Source organism: Carassius auratus, chromosome 1, assembly GCF_003368295.1.
Source record: "Carassius auratus strain Wakin chromosome 1, ASM336829v1, whole genome shotgun sequence".
Taxonomy (NCBI): Eukaryota; Metazoa; Chordata; class Actinopteri; order Cypriniformes; family Cyprinidae; genus Carassius; species Carassius auratus.
In genome coordinates this window covers 20514755-20528287 of record NC_039243.1, presented here as the reverse complement: position 1 = coordinate 20528287, position 13533 = coordinate 20514755, and the positions used below count along the sequence as shown (strand labels likewise).

The 13533-nt window shown below is 37.6% G+C and overlaps 1 protein-coding gene across 1 annotated transcript in view; it reads left to right on the top strand.

The window, feature by feature from the left end:
- LOC113106621 (glypican-5-like) overlaps window positions 1-13533 on the top strand; it is a 228487-nt gene that overhangs the window by 60896 nt on the left and 154058 nt on the right. Inside the window, exons 5-6 of the mRNA XM_026268740.1 lie at window positions 1563-1699; window positions 2447-2572. Coding sequence (XP_026124525.1) covers window positions 1563-1699; window positions 2447-2572 — 263 coding nt within the window. The remainder of the gene's footprint in view (window positions 1-1562; window positions 1700-2446; window positions 2573-13533) is intronic.

The following is a 13533-nucleotide window of genomic DNA, read 5'->3' as shown; positions in this document are numbered from 1 at the left end:
TTTTGCAATTTTCATTTCAGAATTTCCCAAGCAGCATTTTAAACCTGTGGTGTAGCTACTCTGTGGACGGCGTGGAATGCGGTATAGCCTGAGCATGAGTTGGTCACAGTCACACATGCCATGCTGCAGCCAGAGAGCCCAGAACATTCCCAAAATACTCTCAATGTGGGCAGCTGCAGCGGCACAGCTGGCCACGCTGATGTGTGCTGGACTTGTGCAATCTGTGGGATTCAGTACGCATGTTTTCAGATAGTTGTGTGGTGTTGTTGAAATGTGAAGGTTTGCAGATGCAGTGTCTCGTGTATGTGTGTGTACAGTGTGGCTTTGCCAGCGATCTAGTGACACTTGATCAGCAAGGGTCGTGTGGGTGGATAAGAATCAAGTCTCTAATAAGGTGTTTGAAATCAGTTAAACTTGTTTGGGGGGTCAATAGCTGATATTAGACCAATAAAAACCTGTTTAATTCCAGACAAGCCCGGTTGTTCTGGAGGAATAGATCTTTATAAAATGAAACGAGTGTGCACATTATTATTAGTGTTATGAGTAGTCTCACATTGTGCATATCATGACGTAAATGGTTATGGTCAATGGACTGCATTTATATAGCGCTTTCAACAGACCCCATGGCCATCCAAAGCGCTTTACAAGTTGCCTCAGATTCACTCACTCATCCATACACCGACGGCGGTGGTGGGGTCAAGGACACCTTGACACTTGGTCAGGTGGAGCCGGGGATAGAACCACCAACCTTCCGGTTTGTAGACAACCTACATGAACCACTATAACCACTTGTATAATAAAAAAAAAACAACAACTTAATATTAATTTCATATTAATTTTAATTAATTATAAAATAATATATACACACATTAGCCACTTGAGCCAAAAAAATACATAAGTAATGCCATAAATAGATTTTATTAATTAACTTTATATATTTTATATATGTGTATTAACATAACTAAATTAAATCAATATTTGGTGTGACCACACTTTGCGTTAAAAAAAGCTTTTGTCCTGGGTGCACTTGCGTATTGTTTTTCATGTAGCTTTTTCAGGTAGGTTTTTTAAAGTGTTTTGGAGACATTGCCACAGTTCTTCTAGATTTAGTCTGTCTCAGTTTGTTCTGTTTCTTCATGTTCTTCCAAACAGACTGATGATGATGAGATCAGATCACTGTGTGGACTGAGCACCGGCTGCTGTCAGAGATCTTGTGCAAACAAAAATCTCACTGAATTATTACATTTAATGGCAAAAATAATGTATGGAAATGGAAACTGATATTAAGTACTGACACACTACAGCAAAAGATAGAAATAACTGACTTAAAACCATTTCTTGTTGGTGAAAACACTAGTGGCCTAAGACTTTTGCACAGTATTGTATATGACTGAAAAATAAAACAGCATCATCTAGTGGGTGATCATGCTACTACAGGCACATCGACCCCTTTTGACCTGCAAAAAGTGCAAGTTTCAGCAGCCCTAAACTGTATCATTGTAATAATGGTTATGCATGTGGATATGTTGGTAATGGTGCTGGTGCATGTGTAATTTGTGCAGGTGCAGAAGGTGTGCGGTCACCCCAGCAGACAGCCGGAGCAGGTGAGCAGCGTTCAGCACGGCAGCACCGGCCAAGACTCTATTCCTTTGAATGGAGTGGTCAGAAACGCTGAGGACTCGCTCAGCAACAGGAGGAAGTAAGTCCCATCTGCAAAACATCTGCAATCATCAACACTGTATACTGCGGTGAAAGCTCTGGAAACATCTACTCATCTACTGTTTTATGATGACTACCTTCGCTGTTTAGAATAATGTTTACAACATTAGATTTTTCTCTCTTCCATAGAAATAACTATATAGGCTTGAATTTGTACATACTGTATAAAATGGTTAAGAATATTTTACGTACTAATATATTTAATCAAACAATGTTTTGTGTAATAGTTTAAAAAAAAAATATGTCTGATAAACTTAATAGTAACTTATGAATCGGTCTTACATAACTACATAATCATACATAACTAATTCATATATGCTATATATTGACGAAGTATTTTTAATCAATTAAAAAAGTAAAATAGTATGTTGAAAACATGTCTTAATAACATTAATAATATTATTACATATTATGTAACATTTGTTTTTGTTTCACATACAGATACAAAAAAAAAAAAAAAAAAACATAGGTACACTACTACATTAACAAAATAAATTATATTATAATTTATATATTAATATAATATGTTATACAACAAGGGGATACAAGAAAATAATTTACTTTCATTATATTAATTTGGTAACTGAAATAATTTCTTCCTATAAAATTTCTTGAAGCTGCATGTTGTTTCCAGAGCTCAGTTGCAGCTGTGACACGAGTGTTGAACAGCTGTGTTAGTGCACCATCTCCTGGACAGACAGTGAAACACTCTTCTGTGTCTCTGCAGAGAGTTCATCAGCAGTCTGCGTCTACACCGCGCCTTCTACGGCGGCCTGGCCGACCAGCTGTGTGTGAGTGAGTTGGCTTCAGGAGACGGACTGGCCTGCTGGAACGGGGCTGATGTGGTCAAAAGGTAGACGTCTAAAATCTCCTGCAGATCTTCTGCCGTTTGTTTCTTCTGCCTGTAGCTGCAATTATACAGCAGTTTCCATAAGCAGTGCATAAATCATAAAGCTTTAGTTTTTTCAGCTTTCTTTTTAGGTGTGAATAATGACCAAGATCCAGGAGTTGCTTATACTCATGTCTGTATTTGAAGCATCCCATGTATTAATGCAGATGTGCTATCATCTATCTATATTTCTGATGAGGGTGGTCTGTTGGGAAGTGATATTTTATTTGTGATTTCTGCACTTTAGTTGATTTTATGAGAAAATGTTCCTTGTTAAATCTCTTAAGATTTGAGTCATGAACCATCAATCAGCTTTGATTAAGACACTTAAGCTCATGTTAGTACAGGGTGATTTACCTTTTATTAGTGTAATATAAGTTGTTGCGTATAATTGTGTCTGCTGAATGATTACTATCTTATTTTAATCAAATGATTAGAATTATCTAAACATAACATTAACACATAAGGAAAACTAATTATTAATTAGTAAAAAATAATTGAATAATTTAAGTGATCCCCGCATTCCAAGTAAAAAGTCAGAATAACCAATAAGAATAATTATTATTATAATTTTTATAATTCAATTATTATTATAACAAATTGAATTTATAATCCTCTCCTCTCCCCTTCGCTTCTCTCCTCCTCTCCGCTCCTCTCCTCTTCGCTCATCTCCTCTCGTCTTCGCTCATTTCCTCTTGTCTTCACTCCTCTCCTCTCCGCTCCTCTCCTCTTCGCTCATCTCCTCTCGTCTTCGCTCATTTCCTCTTGTCTTCACTCCTCTCCTCTTCGCTCCTCTCCTCTTCACTCATCTCCTCTTCACTCATCTCCTCTCCGCTCCTCTCCACTCCTCGCCTCTCTTCTTCGCTCATCTCCTCTCCTCTCCGCTCCTCTTCGCTCATCTCCTCTCGTCTTCGCTCATTTCCTCTTGTCTTCGCTCCTCTCCTCTTCGCTCCTCTCCTCTTCACTCCTCTCCTCTCCTCTTTGCTCCTCTCCGCTCCTCTCCACTCCTCACCTCTCCTCTTCACTCATCTCCTCTCCTCTCCGCTCCTCTCCTCTCCGCTCATCTCCTCTCCGCTCATCTCCTCTTCGCTCATCTCCTCTTCACTCATCTCCTCTCCTCTTTGCTCCTCTCCTCTACTCTTCGCTCCTCTCCACTCCTCTCCTCTTTGTTTATCTCCTCTCTTCTTTGCTCCTCTCCTCTCCTCTGCACTCCTCTCCTCTCCTCTCCTCTTTGCTCCTCTCCTCTTCGCTCATCTCCTCTTCGCTCCTCTCCTCTCCACTCCTCTCCTCTCCTCTTTGCTCCTCTCCTCTTCACTCCTCTCCTCTTCACTCATCTCCTCACCACTTTGCTCCTCTCCTCTCCTCTTCGCTCCTGTCCGCTCCTCTCCTCTTTGTTCATCTCCTCACTTCTTCGCTCCTCTCCTCTCCTCTTCACTCATCTCCTCTCCTCTTCGCTCCTCTCCTCTTCGCTCCTCTCCTCTTCACTCCTCTCCTCTCCTCTTCGCTCCTCTCCTCTTCGCTCCTCTCCTCTTCGCTCCTCTCCACTCCTCTTCGCTCCTCTCCGTTCCTCTCCTCTCTGCTCCTCTCCTCTTCGCTCCTCTCCTCTTTGCTCCTCTCCTCTCCTCTTCGCTCCTCTCCTCTCCTCTTCAATCATCTCCTCTCCTCTTCGCTCCTTTCCTCTCCGCTCCTCTCCTCTTTGCTCCTCTCCTCTCCTCTTCGCTCCTCTCCTCTTTGCTCCTCTCCTCTCCTCTTCACTCATCTCCTCTCCTCTTCAATCATCTCCTCTCCTCTTCGCTCCTCTCCTCTTTGCTCCTCTCCTCTCCTCTTCACTCCTCTCCTCTCCTCTTCGCTCCTCTCCGCTCCTCTCCTCTTTGTTCATCTCCTCTCTTCTTCTCTCCTCTCCTCTCCACTCCTCTTCACTCATCTCCTCTCCTCTTCGCTCCTCTCCTCTTCACTCCTGTCCTCTACTCTCCTCTCCTCTCCGCTCCTCTCCTCTTCGCTCCTGTCCTCTCCTCTCCTCTTCACTCCTCTCCTCTCCTCTCCGCTCCTCTCCGCTCCTCTCCTCTCCTCTCCTCTCCTCTCCTCTCTTCTCCTCTTCGCTCCTCTTCACTCATCTCCTCTCCTCTCCTCTCCTCTCCGCCCCTCTCTTCTCCTCTTCGCTCCTCTTCACTCATCTCCTCTCCTCTCCTCTCCTCTGGCCTGTCAGCGCCACAGCACTGTCATAAATTCAGCTGTCAGCGTTGCCAGGTGGTACCATATTTGAAGAGGAGAGGCGGGGCTGGACGGGTTATTATCCACCATTAAACGCTGACAGGAGATGAGGTAGAGACGCCCTCTAGTGGACACGAGAGAACATGGGCTTTCAGGGTTTAAAATGATAGACTGCTTTAATTGGAGTTAGGCAATGAACACAACAAAGTAAATTAATTAGCTTATTGATTAAATCTGTTATTTTTGCTATTTAAATGATAATTTGACTGACTTTGGTAAATGATTATTCTGCTTGTTATTTTACCAAAATAAATTAGGGGGCAATCTAGAAAGTTTATGCAAATTAAGACTGATTTTAACCTTATTTAAATGACCAAAAACAGTACAAAAAAGGAGTAAAATATTATTTTATTAATTTATTAAAAATATTTGTATATTATTATTATTAGTGGAATATTTAATAGCTAAAAGTTTGCTTCAGAAAAACTAAACTAAAATAACAATGTACTCTTAAATAATAATAACTTTGTAATTTCATAACTATCATTAATTGTCCACAAAGTGAAAACAAATATCTTCTGCTTATCATAAACAACATACCACACAGAATGCTCAATAAATATATATATATATATGTGTGTGTGTGTGTGTGTGTGTGTGTGTGTGTGTTATTTATTTATTTTATTATTATTATTGTTGTTTTTTACTTATTACTGGTTTTTACCCGGCTTAGTAATCATGCTAAGAGTTTATTTTAAATGAGTAAACATGAAGGCTAAGGACATAAATACATATATTATGAAGATATTATGAAGATGGTTTTTATTGCAAATATCATTGTTTTAAAACAGGGCCACTACCATGGTATTTGTAAGAACTTTATTGTACCATGGTTTATGGTAATACAGCACCATGATATGCTTCACAGTGGTCAAAATAGCATATTAACATCTAAAACCATAATTTGACTTTTTCAGGGTAAGCCTGGAACAAGATGCATAATGAATCAGGTCATGAATTACTTTGGAAATATTATAACATTCTCTCAAACAAAGGCAGTATCGAACACTTTTAAGCCTGTATCTTCGTCTCAAAGACGTTATATAAGTCTATAGTACTCTTTCTGATTAATCCGGTCTCTTTAAAACTACAGAGGAACATAGAGGCCTTTGTTTTACTGCGATAGATGGCCCACTTGTCTCACTCTGTACTAACTTTGTCACAGAGGTGTACTTATGTATGGCAGCCTCATCCTCCATTGTACCTTAGGCCACCGCTTTTAGCGTTCAGCCCACCAGAGGTAACGGTGATAAATAACCACGCACCCACAGGCTCCACATCTGCCAGCAATGAGGGATAAAAAAAGAAGAAATAAAACAGGACAGAGGGCGACAGACTGATTTACCAAGGCCATTCGTGCCTGAAGCGAGTGGTTTGGGGCCCTGGTCACTTTGAAAGGGTTATGGTGCATGTCCGAGAACCAGGGTGAAATGGCCAAAAGCAATTAGGATGGGGAAGCTGTAGCTTTGATAAATAAGATCAAACACAGAGGGAAAGGTAAAAGTGTGACCTTAAAGCTATTTAAGGAAACTTCTCTCATTAGGGGTGTAATGAAAACACAAAAGCTTGAATTATGCTCTTCTATAAAAACAATTAGCGTGACAATATGTCTAGTTGATATTTCACTTCAAGCTGGGGTCAAATATGGAATTAATTCTTTATTTATTTTTTTTATTTACATTTTTTACATTTATTTATCTGTAGTACTTTGTCCTTGGTGTGGTTATAATGCATGTTTATTATAAGCCAAAGATAATTTTACACTTTGTGGACAATCAACAAAGTTTCTGAAACTCAAAATATTAAATGATAAATGATTATTTTGTTTTTTATAAAAAATAATCTCTCTCTGTGTGTGTATACACACGTTTGTGTTTGTGAAAAGTGGGGACATCCCATAGGCGTAATGGTTTTTATACTGTAGAAACTGTATATTCTATGGCCCTAAACCTAACCCTAACCCTCACAGGAAACTTTGTGCATTTTTACTTAAAAAAAAAAAAAAAAAAAAATCATTCTGTATGATTTATAAGAGTTTTGAAAAATGGGGACATGGGTTATGTCCTCATAAGTCACCCTCTCCTTGTAATACCCATATGTTATTATACGAAGTTGTGTCCTGATATTTCACAAACACACACACACACACACACAAACACCATGTTCCAAATCATTATGCAAGTGACATATCAATAGGATTTCAATACAATAAAGAGTCAGGTTTTTGTTTGTGTTGTTTTTCACATCATTTCAGGTAACTGGTTTCAATCTCAGATTGGTTTGGTCAATAGTTTACCAGGTCTTCTTAGGTATATGGAAACCCTACTGAAAAAGGTTGTTCCACATTATTGAGCAAGCCACACATGAAATATGGTGAGGAAGAAAGATCTTTCTGAAGATGAAAAGTATGAAACAATGCAATATCTTGCAAAAGGCATCGGAACAAACAATATTTTGCAAAAAAAACTAAGAGATTATTGAACTGTCAAAAGATTTGTGACTTAGAGCACATAAGATATTGGTCAGATAAAGATTTCAGTTTTAGATTTAATAAGGAAAGTTTTTGTCAAACAAATGAACTGTATTGTAATGCCAGATGTTTTGACACCCTAAAATGACCTTACATCTCACTTCCCAATATTCCAACCCAAATCATCACCCATCGCCTCCTTGCTGATGTTGCAGTCTCATTGGAATAGGACAGCCATTAATCAGCTATCAGAAATCCATTTATCTGGACCATACATTGTACTGAAGCATTCGTAAGTGAATAAAACTATTTAAAAAAAGTGTTCACGTGTTTCTACAGCCACTGTGCATGTTTCTCTTTGTGAGGTTTGGTTAGCAGTGACTGAAACGCAGCTTTACACACAACTGTCAGTCTGCATGGAGAGGATCTTGAGACTCCAGGAGCTTCAAACACCTCTGCTGCTCAGCAGTGGCTTTTTACAGGTGCTATTACAATACAGTTCATTTGTTTGACAGAAACTTTCCTTGATAAATCTTTATCTGACCAATATCTTATGTGCTCTAAGTCACTGATGGTTTAATAATCTCTATTTGCTTTTACATCTTCAGAAAGATCTTTCTTCCTCACCATATTTCATGAAAAGTGTGACTTGCTTAATAATGTGGAACAACCTCTTCCAGTAGGGTTTCCATATGCCTAAGAAGACCTGGCAAACTATTGACCAAACCAATCTGAGATTGAAACCAGTTACCTGAAATGATGTGAAAAACAACACAAACAAAAACCTGACTCTTTATTGTACTGAAATCCTATTGATATGTCACTTGCATAATGATTTTGAACACGGTATAGATAGATAGATAGATAGATAGATAGATAGATAGATAGATAGATAGATAGATAGATAGATAGATAGACAGATAGATTATGCTTAACAGTGAGAAATGTCCATTGTGCACAAGTAGTAGCCTACTTCAAATAAAGTTTAATTTCTATATTTATATAAGTATGGAGTGATATGTCACTGAATAGTCAATACATAAAGCAAATAAAATGTTTAGTTTTGACCTAGTATGAAATAAATGTATTTTCAGTACAGTAAAGTATATTACTATTTTACTAGAGTTTGTAGTAAAAAATATGATAGCAAATACCATTAACTGAATGATACTGAAGTAACGAATTGCATGACTAATTATTATTAACAACAATAGTAAAAACAATAGTCCCTTATCTGCATTATCTCTCTTGTGGCTATCGGTTACTTCCTGCTAGCTGATTACACCTCTCTCACATTGAATGCTGGATATTTACATTTTCTCCATCATCATCCAGCTCTTTGTCACCAAATAAGCTTAATAATACATCTTGGTTGACCTACCAGGCTTTCGTGTTGTGTCAGTCATTTTGACTGATGTACTATCCACAGGCTTTACCCTCCATACATCTCTCAATGCCAAAGTGGCGTAAGTGCAGTTACACCCTACTGGAACCAACTGGCTTAGTATTTTCAGTGTTAAGTATTTTGGTTTCTAATGAATAACTCCAAAATGATTAAGAATTCACTTGTGTCCTCCTGGTAGTAGAAAGAGCCCATCAAGAGCTTTCATTTGATACAATTACCTAATCCTGAACATGTTATCCTAAGATTCAGGCTTGTATTAATTATGAATATCTGCGTGGGACCCATAAAGGTAAAGATGTATTTGTCTTCAGGTGCTATTTCTGTAAGCATCTCTATGTATCTCTAAAGTCAGTGGAAAACAACAAATGATGTGACATGGATGACATGGAACTTTGTCAGCAGGAGTCCTGACATGCATTGTCCTTTTGAGACTCATGAGGAAAGGGAATCACAAGCTCTTCATTCCCTATGGTGGTCAAGTGTACACACATTTGCTTTGGGCACTTGCAGACGACAGGTGGTTCTGATGCAGTATTTGATGGATAAGAATGCTTAAAATCCATTTTGGGGGTCTGGAAGGAGGCAAGTCATTTTGAAATAAAGCAGCTTTAAATATTTACTCTATTTAGGGATAGTTCACCAAAAAAATAAATATTCATCAATGTTGTCATTTATTCACCCACATGCTGTTCCAACTTGTATGAATAACTTTCTTCTGTGGAAAACAAAATTAATATTTTTTTTTTGGGTGAACTGTCCCTTTAATATGTGATATGTTGACCTAATTGTGCATAATATGTTGGTGTTATTGTGGATAATCCATCAGTTTGTTCGTTCATTCGTTCGTTCATTCATTCATTAATTAATTAATTCGTTCATTCTTTTTTTATTTTGAAACATATTTTATATTTCAATTCGTTTTAAGGTTTTTTTTTTTTTTTTTTTTTTTTGCCTACTGTATTAGGACCATTAATTATTTATTTATTTAATTATTTTTGCAATCAATATTTATCACAATTCTAAAAGGATTAATGCAATTAGTATGCTGTCAAGTGAAATTGTGAATTTAAAAACGTAAAAATCACAAAGTGTTTAATATATTTATCTACGGATGTTGAGTTCTGTTGAAACGGTCATGGTTAGCACTGCTTAATGCTAGAGTTTCGAGTCTCAGGCTGCTTGTTTGCGGCTTGTTTGCAGTTGGAGATGTTTGTGTTTGATGAGCAAAAATATCATTCCTGCCCAGACGATCCACAAACGCTCTTACACACACAAAATCAACAAGATCAACATCTTTTATTCATGATGATTACACTCTGTGCTGCAATCCTCCTTCCCACCCATTTTCCACAATCGTTTTGCTTCCCCCAATGTTTATTTACAGTTATTTATGAAGTAGGTCATTAAAACTTTGTCAAACTGTATTCACATGTTAGGCTAAAAAGCTGTCTGACCTTGAGAATCGATATGTGTTTGAAACACATTTGAATCTTGCACCGGTGCGGTGGCAAAAAGTGCTGCACACATCTGAATATTTGGGTTGGACTGTTCTGGAACAGAGTTGTAAATACAACTTAACCACTGATTCCTAGTCAAGTCCTCTTTTAGAAGACCAAACAAAGAATCTCCACAACATGTGGAGTTACACCTTCTTTCTTTGCATGAACATTTGGACGGCAATATGCAAATCTTCTCACATTGTGACATATACATGTGGAGGCATATATATATATATATATATATATATATATATATATATATAATATATATATATATATATATCATAAAATAATCAATATGACTTATTATCTACAGTATATTGATACAATTCAAAATTGCTTGCATTATAAACAAACATGAAACAATACATATTCGAGTTACATTTTTTTATTAGCTTTCAGAGGTTGCAGATTATTACATGACAGTGAAAAAAATATTGAAATAATTCTAAACGTAGGTTAAAGTGTGCCCCCGTTTCTCCTCTTCACTTTGTTTAGTTTAAATTATTACTGCTAACATGTGGGCGACCACATCCACTTCCAGGATTAATGACTCACTCTCCCACAGACACTGCACTTCAGCACCCGGCTCTCCCTAGGCTCCCTGAGCTCCCGTTTTCTCAGGGCAGAAAAGTGCGGTGTGGTCACTGTGGTGCGACGTTGGGAAGTGCCGTTACCCACGATTACCTTTCTCAGGCCTCATCAACCCGTTTACTCTGAGGAGGGATGTCAAAGTCCCGTATTTGCCCATAACAGCTAATGCATTTTATTTGTAAGAACTGAAATGAACACATAATAAACCAACATTCGAAAATAACTTGTTTTTTCATTAGTAGATTTTGGACACTAGGTGGCACTACTGTGTCAAACAGACGTTCATCTTAATAGTCTCAATCACTGTGAGAAAAACAGTGCAAACTGCATAATATTACAATAATAGTGCCTTTCATTCTCGCTGGAACATACTGCTGAAGTATCATGTGTCTGCAAACAGGGTGCGCAGAGGTATTCAAATACATATTTTAACAGGCAGGAAGGACAGCCTATCGTAATGTTCACACCGAACATTTTGATTGGACGGATATTTTATGGTCCTACACCTTCCACTGACTGTATGAATACATATAAATACATTTAGAACACTTAGCTTAGTGATTGCTATTAGGATGTGAAGAGACATTCAACCACTGTAACAAAAACTTTTTTTTGAACCAAGTCACCTACCCTGGCTTAAACTAGAAATAAAAAGTTGCAAATAATCTTTTTGTCAGGCATCGACAAACTAAAAGTCCTTGTCTTTATAAAAACAAAGCAGTAAGAGTATGAAAAGTGTGTTCAACCTTTTAATGTGGTCCTTTTAATTAAATTAAGATGCATAAAATCATTATATTTATTAGTTAATGCATTTTTTTTCTGCCTTCTGGAGCATCAGTGAGTGTTTGAACTTTCTGTAATAGTTGCATATGAGTCGTCATATGTCAGTTGTCCTCATTGTAAATAGATCTCAAAATCATATTGTCATTGTCGGAACACAGTTGTTTCAAACACAAAAATGCTGAAAAATCTAATAATTTGTGGGACCTGAAGGTCCATATAACACATATATACAGTATATCTGTGTGGTTCCATTATAATTTGGCTGTAGTGCTGAGTTTTGGCCAGATGGAGGAGCTGTGTTCATTTCATCTCAGCCATCTCTCTCTCTCTCTCTCTCTCTCTCTCTCTCTCTCTCTCCCTCTCTCTGTCATCTGTGCATTCAACATGTTCACAACTCCAAATTATGCATTAAAACAGGCATTATTATCAGACCAGACAGGAGACTAGTTACGCAAGGCAGCACAACTACTTTTTGGAGGTTTTATCAGCAGAGACGTGTCTCAAACATTCATTCACAGGTGTGAGTTTCTTCTTCTTCTTCTTCTTCTTCTTCAAAAAACAAAACAAAAAAACAATGGTCTGAAGGTTATTCTGACCGGGGAATCCAAATGCGAAATGTTTAAGGTCAAGTTATTCACATTGTTTCACGTATCTATAACTTGGCCGCTCTCAGTCCTCACACATCAGTGTGTAAAGATGGTTGGACGTACAACAGACGTGACCTCACGTCTGTGTTAAATCTTAGTTTGACATGGAGACGTTGTGACCGTGGGCAAATTGCAGCAGTTTTCATTGGCTTCATCCTTAAACAGTTACCATAGGGGCACGTGAATGCTAAGCAAAATACACAGTAGCTAGTCATCAATTATTGGACTATTTAAGATGTGCAGTACCTCCATGCAGCCTGCTGAGCATGGATATTAATTGCATATTTTGGTGTGAGCATTTTATTCAGTGAAATTCAACATAAATACCATCTGCCAGAGTGCAGAAAAGCAGATGGTAAAATCAGGTGTGGAGATACTGCGGTAAAACACTGCTTCACCTCTGTGTGAGAGTGGATACAGAGGACAAAACGAACACAGACTCCTTAAACAGAGTCTAAATTAACCATTTAATGCGTCAAATGCAGTGAAAATGGCCTCTGGCGGGTAATGTAGGAACATTATAAATGATTAACTTACAGCGAGTACCTTTATATGTAAAGCAATACTGTGTTAACTATAAAAAATAATGTCTTTATAACAACCTGTAAAGTGTACATTTGAAATAAACAAGATTAATCCCAATTTAGGCTGAACTGTACCTTTAAACTGTAGAAGAACACAGTTTAAGGATATACAAATTTAAATAAATGCATGCATTAGAGAAAGTGTTAAGGTTCTCTGAATGATGTATGAAGAACATCTTTGTGCTAATGTTTTGTGAATGATTCTAAACTGGATAAGTTTAAACAAACATTCTGTTAACATTACTGAAGAAGGTTTGTCCATACACCTTGCCAGAATGTTATCTTTTAGCTATGAAAGTTGCTTTTTATTTATTGTAAATAATTGTCATGTTTCTACTAGTAAACTATCAAAACAAACATTAGAGGAATAAATCTTGAAGGGTCCTGAGTGTACCATAGTAAAATCGTGGTAGTTTACCTGCATGTCATGTGACTATTAACCAAGTCACAGAACTGTGAACATGCAAGTGAGTATTCAAATATTTATTTTAAAACCTCAGGGGTACTTCAAGGACATATATTAGGTGAAAGAAATTCAAATGACCAGAAGAAGAAGAGGAAGAAGTAGAAGAAAAAAAAAAGTTTAGGAATGGCTGTATTACATGCAAATAAGAAATAATGTGATTCTCTGCATTTTAATGTGTTTGAAAAAGCAAAAGCCTTTCAAAAACA